General features: G+C 45.0%; 1 protein-coding gene and 1 long non-coding RNA gene across 2 annotated transcripts in view; one reads left to right on the top strand and one right to left on the bottom strand.

The window, feature by feature from the left end:
• The window catches only part of GAP43 (growth associated protein 43), a 116,942-nt gene extending 101,937 nt beyond the window's left edge, over positions 1-15,005 (top strand). Inside the window, exon 3 of the mRNA XM_053311907.1 lies at positions 14,215-15,005. Coding sequence (XP_053167882.1) covers positions 14,215-14,303 — 89 coding nt within the window. The 3' untranslated portion in view covers positions 14,304-15,005. The remainder of the gene's footprint in view (positions 1-14,214) is intronic.
• LOC128351891 (uncharacterized) lies at positions 4,503-6,448 on the bottom strand. Its single transcript, XR_008320101.1, has 2 exons — positions 5,906-6,448; positions 4,503-5,052 (listed from the first exon to the last, which is right to left on the bottom strand). It is a non-coding gene; the product is annotated as an uncharacterized LOC128351891 (long non-coding RNA).
• Positions 15,006-15,392: the final 387 nt, after the last annotated feature.

The raw sequence follows: 15,392 nt of genomic DNA, 5'->3' as shown, positions 1-15,392 counted from the left end.
CAATGGCTTAAGAATGGCAACTTGAAGAAAGAAACAGTGGGTTTAATACTAGCTGCACAAGAACAGGCACTAAGAACAAATGCAATAAGAGCAAAAGTTGAAAATGAAGATGCAAAAATATTATGGGACTTCCGACTACAAACAGACAAACATCTGCCACACAATACACCAGTTATAACTGTAGTCAAGAAGAAAGAAAAACAAGTTCAAATAATCGACATAGCAATACCAGGGGATAGCAGAATAGAAGAAAAAGAAATAGAAAATATCACAAAATACAAAGATCTACAAACTGAAATTGAAAGGCTGTGGCAGAAAAAGACCAAAATAATCTCAGTGGTAATTGTAACCCTAGGTGCAATTCCAAAACAACTTGAAGAGCACCTCAACACCATAGGGGCCACAGAAATCACCAACAGCCAATTACAAAAAGCAACTTTATTGGAAACAGCCTATATTTTGCGACGATATCTATAATAACCAACAGTATTGATGATAAAATTCAGCCATCCCAGGTCCTTGGGAAGGACTCGATGTCAGGATAAAACAAACCAGTCAATAACACCTGTCTGACTGTGTAAACAAGAAATAATAATAATAATATAGAAGAAGATGCTACTTTTCAACAAAAAGAGTTCTCAAAGCAGTTTTCATAGCAAGTAGAAGTGGTTTTCGTAAGAACTAATCTGTCTACTTTCCTTTCACTAGCCCTACAACTGGACTAAATATGGTCCAAATCAGTTTGGCAGTTCACAAGCCCAATTGTACCTCAAATGTTCTTGCATATGCGATCTTGAATCAGGGTGGATGACATCACAAACTATGCCTTCGAGGTGGTCCTATGTGTCCCTACAACTGTTCCAAATTTGGTTCAAATCAGCTCCCACTTGCCCCTCAAACATTCATGTGTCCGCCATCTTGAATTGGAGTGGATGACACCATCACAAACTATGCTGCTTATCCCTTTGTGTCACTCACTACAACTGCACCAAATTTGGTCCATATTGGTTAGGCAGTCTACAAGTTAGCCCACTTGTACCTCAAATGCTCATGCTTCTGCCATCTTGAATCAGGGCAAATAACATCTATACCATTGAGCTATCTATACTATACTATCTATACTATACCATTGAACCATCCCTATGTGTCCCTACAGCTGTATCAAATCTGGTTCAAATTGGTTAGGAAGATCACAAGTTAGCCCACTTGCACCTCAAATGTTTAAACATCCACCATCTTGAATTGTCGTGGATCACATAATCATAAACTATGAGGTGTCGCTATGGGTCCCTACAACTGTACCCACTTTTGTTCATATTGGTCCAGGCATTGCAAAGTTGATAGCATGGGGACACACACAAGGATACAAGGGGGCACACACACACACAGAGTGCCGGGTGATCTCATAAGCTTACTTTCCTTAAAGAAAGTAGGCTAAAAATGAAAAGTTGGGCGTCTGTCCCAAAGGGCTTGAAATTTAAAAAGAGAGATTAGGGAGACACACAAGCAAACAGCTAATGAAGAAATGCTATGCTGAGTTGAATATGGACAGTTGCTGTCTGCTTGCTAAATATAAGGGAAATGTTTTGTATGTACTGTAAATATAAACGTCTTGTAACTGACTATGGGATTACTGAAACTGGAAATGTTTTTTTGGAGCAAGGCCTCAATAATTTGTTTCTTTGTCATGACAGTTAAGTTCTTCAGTAAGTTAATAGGGCAGCACTACGTAATGGAAAAGTGGAAAAATGACTTGATTAGCAAGCCAGAGTTTGCCAGTTCGAATCCCTGCTGGTATGTTTCCCAGACTATGGGAAACACCTATATCGGGCAGCAGCAATATAGGAAGATGCTGAAAGGCATAATCTCATACTGTATGGGAGCAGGGGCATAACAAGGTTGTAGTGGGCCCAGAGACAAGATTTTAAAATGCCCCCCCTCACTGAAGCTCAGCTCATGAAGTAAAGAAATCTTAAATGAGGCTGAATAGTGGTAACAAAAAGCATAGTAAAATTTATTTTATATAAATAACCTATGTGCCACAATAGAACATCATCCTAAATTATTTTTTAAAAGGTTTTGTAAATTGTGGACGATGCAAGTCATTTAATGGTACTAGAGAAAGACATGCTGTTCTGGTAGCTCCATGTCTTAACACTCACATCAGTTCTGGAGGATGAATACTACTCAAGGAAGCCCGGGCGGGTGCGTGGCTGGGGGAGTCAGTCACGTGATGCCTCTGGGGGGCCCCCAAGGCAGTGGGTCCCCAGACAACTGTCTCTCCTTGCCCTATTATAGTTACACCCCTGTATGGGAGATGGCAATGGTAAACCCCTCCTGTATTCTACCAAAGACAAGCACAGGGCTCTGTCGTCATCAGGAGTTGACACCGACTAGGTGGCATACTTTACCTTCACTTTAGTTTTGGACTCAGACAGACACCATTTTTGAGCATCTTGATTTGGAAAGCATACCACAGCAAACACCTCTGCCTTTATGTCTTACACAGCAGGGGTTCCTAAACATGAGTTCCACAATGGCAATGTATGATAGAAGTTGTGGTCCAACAACATCTGCAGACCCACATTTGAGAATCCCAGCCATAATGGCAAACTCAGGTCTGATTAAGCTGTGTAACATTCTTCTGGGACTATACCATTTCTTCAAGCTGCATTCAAATCACTGCTACTAGGGAAAATGAAGAAAAGTAGGAACCTCAAACATCCATCTTAGCTGCCTCAGCTCAAGTCCTTATGTACTTCTTTCCAGGCACCTTTCAGAGTTTAAAAATGAACACTCCAAAGGACTAGAGAAAATGATCTGCATGAAGCAACCACATGGGGTAGAAATAGCTTTTAAACGCCTTGTACAAGCAACCTAGTCTTGCCAGCTGCCAGATGTCATCCCACAGCTGGAAACTTATCCAGGCCTGCATATTCAAGCTGTTCAATGTGCAAAATACTTTCCAGCTGTGGTGGTGGTAAAGTCAGAATCTATTCTTGGTAGAAATATCATGCAGATGCTTCTCTCTGAGGGAAGATTCATCAGGAGTCCCTAACTCACTTCATCTCCATACACAAAGGAACAGAGGATAGGTAGATTGTTCTGAATCAGAAGGTCTCCTTGATGCAGTTCATATTCATGTCTCTTTTGCAGCATTTCTCACATTCACAGTTTTTTGGTAAATAAGCCGTTGATTATTGTGTAGGGATTTGCAAATAGAATCTGGCTGATTTGAGTGTTTCTACTTCGAATTGAATCACCCCCAAAAGAGGTGATTCGTTCTGAAGTTGAATTAAATCAGCCAGATTTGGACTGAATCTAGCGGAATCAATTTGATTTTTACTATATGGGGTGAGGGGGGAGGGATAGAGCCTCATTTAACTGCCTTTAAGAACAAAAACAAAGAGGAGCTGGGGTGCCCCAAAATTACCTTTACTGTGCAGAGCCTGCAGTGGAGGGGAGGTGGTGATCCAACCCATCATCCCCTTGTGGCTACCTGCCATTTCTCTGAGAAAGAAGGCATGGAGCCGCCCTTAACCACAGATGCAAGGAGGCCATTTAAAGGGATAACCCGGTGTTCTTTTAGCTAGAACACTGGTGGGTTTTATGCAAAAACACCAGTGTTCTAGTCAAGAAACAATGGGCTAACCCCATCATGGCCCCTTTTTTGTCTTAAGGGGATGGGGGGGGGCACCATGGCACATCTTTGTTTTTGTTTTTAAAAGCAGTTAAATGAGGTTCTCCCCATCCCACCCCCCACACAGCACAGGTCAAATTGATTTGGATTTGATTAGAATCAAATCAAGTCCAAATCATATCAACCTGGTTTCAAGCAGGTTGGATACAGGTTCAAATATGAACGCAAAAGAAATCACAATTTTCTATTCATGCACATCCTTATTATTGTGTCTCAGTCATTGTATCAATGGGGTCTTAAAATTATTGGAACAGAAAAATGTGTGCTCTCCATACATGGAACACAAAAACTATTTTTAAAAGCTGTGCATCACTAGAGTATGTCATTAGGTGTGGATTGTGAAAACTACTGGCAACATTTACAAACAGTGCAGAAGTGGGCTGGTGTGGACATACCGAATGCAAGGTACACCTCAAGTAGCTGTACTAAAGAAGGTGAACCATATGCTACAGGGTAACAGTATGCTGAATCGAATGTACGTATGTATTTATTTATTTATTACATTTATATACCGTAGCCTCCTACCCTCATTCGGGAGCTGTGCATGCTCCCGGTATTTGATTGTGTGTTAGAGAAAAGCAAGGTTGGAGGCAGGGAGCTTGTTTGTCAATCAGCTGCGTAGGATGAGCATGCCTTACCTAGATTTTATCCCCAGTTTTGGAACAAAGTAGGAGGAAAATCCTACCTAATGATAATTAATTGGTATGAACCCCCATGCTTTTGACATGGCAGGCTTATACATTTTAAGTATTTCACATAAGATATTTGGAGTGCAGCCACACTTAGTTCCCCTCATTAGTGCTGGTTTTTTAAATTTTTATTTTAAAGTTTGCAGAATATCTAGAATCATAACCAGCAATTTGATTTACTGGAAGAAATGTGCAGGGAAGGAGATGATAGGCCAGACAGCTGCCTCTTGCCCAGTGTGAACTGCCAGTGCATTCCATGCCATAGCCACCATTCTCTGCCAGGGGCAGCTCTTCCATGAGGCAGAGTGAGGCAGTCACCTCAGGCATGGGTACAAGGGAGGACACAGGTGACAGCAAGCAGTAGCTCCTCTGCCACCACCCTAACAGAAGAGTGCCTGGCTGCCCACTGCCATGAAACTTCCTCATCCCACTGGAGCATGTTGTTTCTCTCCTCAGCCCACTGGAACATATCTTTTCTCTCTTCCTCTTCCCTTCACAATGCAAGCTGCTGCGACTGGCTGACTTGCTGGTATAGTCTGAGAGTGTTCACATGTTGCAAGAAGGCTAAGCACCCATCCACATATGGGTGTATGTATCATATTGTCCTTTGACTCAGGCAGAAAAATGTCTTGGAATGTTCAGACAACTTCTTTTGCCTCTGAGCTGTCAAATAGAAGACCAGCAAGTATTATTGTTTTATTATTGTTACATTTTATATTCCGCTCTTCCTGCAAGGAGCCCAGAGCGGTGTACTACAGATTTAGGTTTCTCCTCACAATGACCCTGTAAAGTAGAGAGAGAGAGAGAGAGAGAGAGAGAGAGAGAGAGAGAGGTGACTGGCCCAGAGTCACCCAGCAAGTTTCATGGCTGAATGGGGATTTGAACTCGGGTCTCCCTGGTCCTAGTCCAGCACTCTAACCACTACACCACACTGACCACAAGTAGTCTTTAGGGGGCCAGATTTGGCCCCGAGGATGTGAGATGCTGATCCTCAACCTAAAGGCTGCTCTCATGAGCAGCCAAGACAGGGCTAAGGCAGCTAAGCTCGGGCTTGGCTGCCCATCAGAACCGCCAGGAGCCATGCAGCTCCCGGTAGCGCCTCAGTGGCAGACCCAGCTATGAAGCCTGGCTGTTAAACAAGGTTGAGCACTGCTTTCAGCCAGTGCTAAAAGGCTGAGGGGTACCCGCCTGATTCCCACAATGCACCGCACCATTGCACAGTGCATTGTGGGATTTCTGTGGACTGGGACGATGCATCCCAGCCCCTGCAACTCAGCACAGTCTGGGGCAGCAGCGGATTGTGTGGGTGCACGATCCATGCTGAGCAACTGGGACCTGGTCGTCTCCGGGGGAGGTAAGCTTCTGTAGCCTTCCTCCCCACGCGCCCTCCTGCCCAAGCCTCTGATCATGAGATAGGGTGACTCTTACTGTACAGGACTGCTTTTGTCTCATATCTGAACGGCACACCCTCCTTATACTCCCACCCCATTCCACTGCACTGCATGCGCTCACTTACCTGCTGACGGCACTAAAGCAAGTACAACGCTGAACTAATCCTTCAAGATGATAGGACTCCTGTTGGCTGAGTGGTGTGTTATTTTCTCAGAAGCTAGAGAGCAAATGGGGAGGGCGAGGGTGGCATTCCTCAGGCAGACCCTTCCTTCTGAATCACACTAAATGCACCTGACAGTCTGCCATCTCCTCCCTGGGGGTGTTTCTTTCGGTGCAATTAAGGTGTCTGTGTCGATGGAGGAAGCTCTGATGTACTAAACAAGCACTCAGAGAGAGTAGAGACAGTGGGTGGTGGTGTGTGTGTGGGGGGGATGCACAGAGATATGAGCAGTGAGGCAAATCCCAGGCATTTTTCGCAGCTGTCAGGGGTTGTCTCTGTGCTGAAAGGTGGCTGTGTGGGAAGCCATGGGGGTAAGCCTGTCTTTCCCCTGTTCCCAGAAAGCGAATGTCACTGTAACAGGGTTAAGGCATCAGATTCACAAAGAGCATCTCCCTTTCTCCCCCCGCCCCTTGACTGATTCCTCTGGAGAGACATTACTGCTTTTGCCCATCAGCCAAAGTTGGAGGGTTTCCATGGCAACCAGGCAGCTGGTGTCTAGACACTGTGAGAGCTGCTTGGCAATGGCGCTGTGATTCTAGTTCCCCTTCACAACCCCTTAACATAGAAAAGCACAGGCCCTACATTGCCTCCCTCTTCCTTTCCATTTAATACACACACACACAACACACACACCTGACACATGATGGAGTTTCTTTTCCTACTCCTGTGGAAAGGAGTAGGCGGAAAGGAGGGGGAAGAGTATCAATTTGAGCTTCCATCTATTCTGATTAATGAAGCAGGGAGGTGGTTGCTTCGATGGATTTGGAGAGCGCTTAATTGGGTCAGGGAACAGCAAGCATCTTTCAGGACAGCACAAAGAGCTTCCCCCCTCCATGTGCTCTTTTAGACTGAGGAAAATACATATACCAGAGAACAACTTTAAGGGAGTGGGGAAGACAGGAAATGATCCATCATGTAATATGCATATTTTGGTGACTGGACCATAAAGGTTCCCATAAAAGTTTCCCATAAAATAGCCAGACCACAATTATTTATTTTATTATTTATTTAGAATATTTATATACTGGTTTTCAACCAAAGGGAAGTTGTCAAAGTGGTTTCCATAGCGAAAGGAATGAAAAGCTGGTCCCAGGGGGCTTATACAACTGAAAAAGAAACACAAAGGAGACACCAGCAACAGCCACTGAGAAAGAGGCTGTGCTGGGATTGAATAGGGACAGTTGCTCTCGCCCTGCTAAATATAAAAGATAGCCAACACTTTGAAAAAATGCCTCTTTGCCCAGTTAGCAAAAAATGCCTCTTTGCCCAGTTAGGTTCTGAATTAGTCAAAATGATGCATTTGCTCTGCAGCAATCCAGCCATACTGTTGAATTTGTTACCTTCAGCTTTGATGGGAGGAGGGGCTGTAAAATTTATTCATGCACTTACTGCATTTATATACCACCTTTCTGCCAAAGTACTCAAGATAGTTTACATTCTATAACAATTAAGAGACATGCAAAAAAGAAAAAGGAATGGGGAAGGAAGAAGAAAATATTGATTCAGCAAACAGCTCTTCCATACAGTTACATAATGAAGTTACATAATGGCCAGGTAGAATGGCTGCTTTCCAGTGACAGTTCTGGGAGGAGAGGAGCCAAATGGCAGTCAGTCCCAGCTAGGCTGAAGGGATGGAGCGGATGGTGCTGTCTCAGCTCAGCAGCTGGGTCTGGCAGACTGCGGGGCTCCCAGCCAGTTTTGGAGAGGGGAGGGGGATCCCCATAATGCACCACACACTTGCGCAGTGCATTATGGGAGTTCTGGGGGCTGACCTGGGGCCACATGTCCCAGTACCCCAACCCTCCGAGCTACCGGCAGGCAGCAGAACAGGCAATCGTCTGGGTGTCCGATCCGCCTGCCGAACAAACAGAAATTGATCGTCTATAGGGAGGCACACTTTTTAAGGCATTCTCTTTGCTGACCCTGTAGCCCTTTCTCACCAATCATGAGAAAGAGCTCATTCCTTGCAATGATGAAATCCCCAGGGATACTTAAAGCAGAGTTATGATTCCCAAGACTATAACAATACAATACAGGTCATATTTGCCCACTGGTGCTATGTTAATCAGTAATGATATATGCTTGGTAAACAAGTTCCATCTTATCTTTAATAGGTATGGGCTGCTTCAAATATAATTTGGGCAAAAAAAGCCTTCTAGCGAAGTCTGTCTGTATTTGCTGTAGGTTCATTGCTATAATTGAGTACGTGTCCTATGGTTCATGGGTATTTGGGAATTTTATCTTATATCGTAAGCTGTTCTTTGTATGTTTTGTTATAATTTATTTTATGTACTTCAACAAAATTATTATAACAATAAATATGATACAAGGTAACAAGATCAGACTGATGGACCATCTGCTCCAGTCTTTGAGTACTGTGACTAGCGGTTTCACAGTACAATTTTAAATAACTCTACAATTTTAAATAACTTTGGCAAACTTCTCTGCTCTTCCACAGTTGATAGGAAATATATTGGGGCATTTTAAATGCCATTTGAAAATAATACTGCTATTTGAGTCCCTTTAACTGGGACTCAAACAATGCACTCCACTACTGAGCTGTAGTCCTGCCCCTCTATATTTTTCTTCATGTGGAAATGTCTCTACCTTCCCAGTGGACATTTTCCCATATAATGTTTCATTCAAAGTTTAGTTCCTACTTTAAAAAAAAACATGTTAACATGCTTCAGATTACCTTTGCGCTGATTCTCCTGTAAAATCTCACTGGCAATTAAAAAAAAAAATCTAGTATAGGCAAGGAAATATCCTGTAAGAGTGGGTAATATTCATTTAGCACAGTTTTATTTTTATCAAACTAGATAGAGATAGAAGTCCTGCTTGTCTATAGTTACCTTGGACTCAGATAATATTGAATCAAAGAAAACTGAGAGGAAAATTTGATGTAAGCAGCAGTAATGTTGGCTTGCATGGTCATAGTTCTAAGGTCTTGGATTTCCCGCTAAGCCCACTCTACCCACAGACAATCAGCAAGCCCTGCCTGGGTGGCCAGATTCGCCACCCACCCAACTGCCGACTCCATCATGGAGCCGGCGGGGGCTTGGGAGTTCCGGGACAGCGCAGCCCCCGGAAGTTCTAGCATGCCCTGCGTGAGCACGCAAAGCATGCTGAAGAGACCCCTGAGCCGGGAAGCTGCTTTTTAACCTCTCGGTCAGGGGTCTCCTTGTGAGCTGCCGCAGCGCAGAGCTGCACCACAGCAGCACATGATCCGTTAACCCCAGATGGGCTAAGGGGAGGGCTTCTCAAGCAGGTTAGCCACTTGTAAACCACGGGCCTGCGAGCCCGGTGGTTTACATGAGCAGCAAAAATCGGGCTAGGCTCTCCTAGCCCGATTTTTGCTGGTCGTGAGAATAGCCTCAATGTCTGAAAAGGGCTGCCTTTAGAATACAGTTATAGATGGTTTGGTGCACAAGGGTTAAAATCTATTTACATCAAACTATTAACTGTTCTCCCATTAAATACTGAGATATATTATTTTACATCAAGACCACATATGTATATGTGAGAATGACTCAGTAGCCTTACCATTCTAAGACTATCCTCCCATTGTGCAATGCAACCATGACTAAAAAGACATCTGGAACCCAGATGATAGTGATCAACTAAGAAAACAGTAGGACTGTTCTCATAATCCTAAAACGGGTCGGAGAGGAGCACTCAGCCAAGGTAGAAGAGCTGTGCATGCTCCCAATCAGTGGCCAAGTATTTGCAAAGATCAAGCTGGAGAAGGGAAGAGCGGTCATGTGGGAGCTGGGAGCTGGATAGGACAGGTGTGTGGCCAGCCCATATTATGTCCCCAACATTTTACCAAGGGTGGGCGAAAAAACATCCTACTCAGCTCCCACGCAAGCATTCTCCCCTCTTCCTACCTTGATGTTTGCAAACACATGACTGCAGAATCACAATAACATGGGCAGCTCCCTAGCCATCCACTCAATCTATGATCCACTACCCCCAGTAAATCTCTGTCCTTGTTCTGGCCATGTTGTTGCCTTTGGGGGATCCTGATTAAAGTGTTAGTGGGAGTTGCTAGATTTGTCATTCTTTAGGTTTCAGCCTCCTAAACTAAGTCTATCAAAGTACAGGAGAGAGTTTTGCAGAATAAATGGCTGACAACCTAGCTAATGAAGCACCAATGCAAAGGGAAAAGCACTGGTGCTTCTGAAAAATCCAGCTAACTGCTGCCTCAGTGGTGGGGGCAAATTTCAATGACCTTCTCTTCCTCATGAAGTGCTTTACGCCATGCAAAAATATGTTCCTGAGGGTCATGCAGCCCTCAGGGACATATTTTTGAGTAACATCCGGCTTCTAGAGGAGGGGAGGTCACTGAAATCCCCCTTGCGCTTATGCATGCATGCACACAAACACACAAAATGTGCAATGTTAAGTCTGGAACTCTTCAAGAACTCTTGCTACACCAGGGCTTCTCCTGTTGCACCAGTGATTTGTTAGTCAAGATGTCAGCCAGTGTTATATTTTGTTATTCCTTAATCCCATGAAACTGATTGCCAGGAAATTTAGGACTAACAAAAGGAATACTTTTTCACACAGTACATAACTAAGCTAAGGAATTCTCTGCCACGGGATGTGGTGATGGCCACTAGCTTGGATGGCTTTAAAATGGGCTTAGACAAATTCATGGAGGACAGGTCTATCAATGATTTCTAGTCTTGCTAGCTATAGGCCACCTCCAGCCTCAGAGGTAAGATGCCTCTAAACACTAGCTGCAGGGGATTAACAGTAGGAGAGAGGGCATGCCCTCAGCTCTTGCCTGTGGGCTTCCCAGAGGCATCTGGTGGACTGCTGTGGGAAGCAGGATACTGCACTAGATAGCCCTTGGGCCTGATCCAGCAGGGCTGTACTTATGTCCTTATTCTGCCTTTCAAAGCAGCATACATGGGGTTTATAGGCAGTCTCCTATCCAGACATTGGCCAGAACCAGACCTGCTTAGCTTCAGCAAAGTAGCTGCCTTACCTACTCTTAGACCAGACCCTGTCTTAATAGCCAGTGCAAAGGTCAAGGTGAACATGTCACAAGCTAATCAAGTGGTTGATGCAGAATGTTGAGGGAATTAAATGGTTGTTTCTGAGTGAGTGGTGTCAGCAGTAAATATAAAAACAGTCTAGGACAAATCTCCCGAGGCTCTTATAAGGAATCCAGAGTGTTGATATGATTTATTTTCACTGGCAGTGTGGTTGATAATTTTAAAACCCCACAAAAGCAAAAGCAAAAGCAAAAAAGCCACCAGCCCAAAAAGAAAAAAGGAAAAAGATGAGTGGCAATGTGCTGTTGTCTGCTCCAATTTAATTAATCTTGGCAAGTCAAAGAGAACTGGGCAGATCCCAAGAGACTGTCTTTTACCCGGAAATCCACTCAACCTAATTTCACCAATGTAGGGCACTAGAAGGACTTGGAGCAAAGCCTACAAGCCATTAGCGCATAGCATAGGTGAAGGCAGCTGGGACCGCTGCCTTCTTTCAGAACTGCTGCCCCTCCTGCCTGGCTCAGTTTTATAGCAACTACAGCTGTATTTCTTCATAGCACTCGTTCATTTACTGATAAATGGTTCTGTACACCATCCTTGCCCTTTGACGGAAACACATGATGCACCGAGCAGCAGGTGTTCTTCAGAAACCATGCCAGGAAATCGGTGTATGTGCTGTAGTTTATATCTTATCTACCTAGAGGTCTGCACATTAGGAATGTACACTAACTAGTTTGTGCACTCCTGGGAGGCAGGGGGTCCTTTAAAGGGCAGGGAGGGTGTCCTTACCTCCCCTGCCACTTCCCCCCACCTGCGTTCTTCCCCAAAGCCTTGGCGTGGGGCTGCAGTGTACCTCCCTGCAGCCCTGGTCAGCGTTGTACCAGAAGTGGTTGATGCTTCTGCGCACGGCATGCCTGTCCACTGTCCACTTCTGGTACAATGCTGACCGGGGCTGCAGGGAGGTATGCTGCAGCCCCACGCCAACACTTTTGGGAAGAGTGCCTGTGGGGGGGGGAGGTAAGGGCACCCTCCCTGACCCTTAAGTGCCCCCTGCCTCTGAACCGGCTCAAACGCCAGCATTCCAAACTGGTTCTGCACTCCAGAAAAGGAGCACCGAACCGGATCATGCTCATCCCTACTGCACAGTGATTCTCGGAGCGTTAGTGCTTGGAACCTCGCAGCACTTTACTCTTGAGGGGCATGCAACTCTCAGATAAGCTTTAATGACTGTGAATTTCTGGTTTAATAGTGCAGCAGGTGGGAAGCAGCAATGTAGAGCTTGCGAAAGCTGTGAATGGATGGGGAGGTTTTTTAAAAAGTGGATTCTGAAAAGAAGTGTTTATAGGGAGCTGTCAGATCTTTGGTCCATATAACTCAGGGCTGCACAACTTTGGCTCTCCAGCTGTTGTTGGACTACAACTTCCCTCATCCTGACTATTGGCCAGCAGTGTGGATGGGAATCATAGTCCAGTGACAGCTGGAGGGCCAAAGTTGTGCAGCCCTGATCTAACTCAATGTTGTCTACACTGACTGGCAGCCGTTTTCCAAAGTTTCAGACAGAGGTCTTCCCAAGCCATATCTGGAGATGCCAGTGACTGAACGTGGCACTTCCTATATGCACAGCATGTGCTCTACCACTGAATTTCAATAAATTACTGTTCTTTTTGGAGCAAAAGCTTGTCTGATGTCCAGATATGGAGCAAACAGCTCCATTGTAATGCATTACAATTCTACCACAAACCACCATCTGGGAAACACTGGATTGCATCCAAAGAAAATTAGTCATGATTAATGCCCACTGAAATTAATGGCACTTAAAGTAGTCATGACTAGCTTATCACACTGACTTCATCGGTGCTTAGTAACGATTTATTTTCTTTGGATACAATCAACAATTACAAAGCCATAAAAAAAAAAATGCGGCGCCCTGCTGGAGCAAGACAAATATCTGTATATTTTGAACAAACATCATAATTCCTATGTGCACAGATGAACTGCCTTGAATGAATTCTGTACAGCAAAATGAAGGGGCTTCCTAAAGAACTACTATGCATTAGGAGAGCTGTAAATGGTACCAATGCAAGAAATGCCCTCTTGCTATAGTTCAGGGAGACTTAACTTCTCTCACTGCTCTGGGCTCCTCTGACTGGATTCTTATTTGACCCAGACTACTTTCAGGCTTCTTTTATCTCAGTTGCTCCCTGGGATGTGCACGCAACCACGGAGGTGTGGTCCGGCACTGGGGGAGTGTCACTTTAAGGGTGTGGGGGGGTAGTACTTACCCCTCCCGCCGCTCTTCCGCCTCCGGCGCTCGTCTTTAAACAAATGTTTTTGGGGCGGCAGGGTTCCTCCCTGCCACCCCTGCCCCCATCGTTGGCTGCAAAGCTCTATAGTAAGTAGAAGCTGGCGCTACGCATGCACCCGGCACGGCGTGCGCACACCCATTGTTGCTGCCGGCGTGTGTGTGTGTGTGTGTGACGTATGCGGCGTGTGCATGTGACATATGCGTAGCGCCAGCTTCTACTTACTTTAGAGCTTTGCAGCCAACAATGGGGGCAAGGGCGGCAGGGAGGAACCCTGCTGCCCCAAAAATGTTTGTTTAAAAACAAGCGCCGGAGGGGGAAGAGCGGCGGGAGGGGTAAGTACTACCCCCTGCCCTTAAAGTGACACTCCCCCCCACTGCCGGACTGCCGGACCGGCCAAATTCCGGACCGGTCCGGAGGCCTTTTCCATGGCTCCGGATGGGTCCGGGCACACCACTATTGCTCCCTTCCTTCCTTTTTCTATACAACACCGATACTGGTTGCTTAATTTGTTTGCGGTGCTGTGAATGCCCTCTGCTTCCAGTCTTATTTGCCAGTCACATCACATGTATTCTGTTTAATTTTACTTAGCATAGTTAATTCATTCAAGGTAATGAATCACCCTGCCGCTTTGGGTTTATAACCCCTTGTTTATATTAAAACCCTCATTTCATTCATAGCAGTGCCTAGAAAGGGTAAGGGAGTGGGTGAGGCATCAGGCCAGGTGGTTAGAGACAGGGAAGCAAGAACATGCTCAATGTGAAACTATTTACAGTTGGGACAGTCTAGATACAGCAAACATGAACTTCCCAAACCTCATGCAATTTATGCCTTCCAGTTTCTTCATAACAAGAGCCATGAACTTTAATCCACACGTTTCCTTACAGTTTTGCATTGTACCTCCTAGATGCTGTAGAAGAAACCAAACCTTCTGAAAGTGCCCAGCAGGAAGAAGTGAAAGAAGATGAGAGCAAGGCGGACCAAGAAAATGCCTGAACATTAAGAAATGACTCCCTGTTGCCCCTCCCTCCCTCCTTTCCTCCCTTCCTTGTACCACTTTTCCCCTTTCCCACTCACGCCTGTGAGTCTGTCTGTCCTCCTTGTCCCCTCTTTCCCCCACTTAACCTTTTTTCTCTCTGTGTGGCAAACATTTAAAGAAAAAAAAAGCAGGAAAAATCCCAGTCAAACAGTGTGGCTTAAACATTTTGTTTCTTGGTGTTGTTATGGCGAGTTTTTTGGTAATGATGATCCAATCATTTTGGGAAAATTCTTGCACTGTATCAGAATTCTTTGATCTGCGCGTGCGTGTGTTTGTCTGCCTACCACGAGTGCGCACGTGCTCTCTCTCTCTCTCTCCCCCTCCCTCTCTCTCTCTCTGTTCCAAGTGTGTGTGCAATGTTAACATTCATCTGAGGAGTCCAAAACCTGTTGAGTGAGTTAAGAAAAACAAACAGAAAAGAACAAACATTTTTTCTTTTCTCCCTTTTTCAATGTGATGATGGAATGAACTAAAGGAGACAAAAGAAAACAAAGCAAAAACCCCCACAAAAAAACAAACAAAAAAAACCCAGAATGAAAATATAACCCCAGTTTGTTTAAAAAAAATAAATAAAGCAAATGTGCCAATTAGCATTACTTGTGACTCCTGGCTCCTTTTTCAAACTGAACAATGATAATAAAGGAGAATAATTATAATGATATCACTGTGATGCATTTCTGTAGCATGCTATATTCTGTGTGTTTTATGGGTTAAAAAGTTCTGTAGGGGAGTTATCTCCAAACATCAGATGAAAGAACCAGTTGCCATTTTGCATTTTTATAAATGGTGGCACATACTTGTATCCAGTGGCGTAGGGAGGCCAGTGGCAGCTCCGGTTCAGCACCCCTCCCCCCAGCCATGCCCCGTGCATCTGATGTCAGATGCAGGGTGTGTGGTTTTGCTCGCAAACAGGGCGGCATGCCCCGTTTGCAAGCAAATTCTGTTTGCAGCATGGCCAGGAATGGCTCTCCCTGCTTTAAAAGGCAGGGAGACGTGTTCCAGCTGGCCAGGCTGGGTGCTGGCTAAGCTTCTCAAAAATGGAGCCA

The sequence above is a fragment of the Hemicordylus capensis genome, chromosome 3 (genome assembly GCF_027244095.1).
Source record: "Hemicordylus capensis ecotype Gifberg chromosome 3, rHemCap1.1.pri, whole genome shotgun sequence".
Lineage (NCBI taxonomy): Eukaryota > Metazoa > Chordata > Lepidosauria > Squamata > Cordylidae > Hemicordylus > Hemicordylus capensis.
This window is presented reverse-complemented; position numbering and strand designations above follow the sequence as displayed.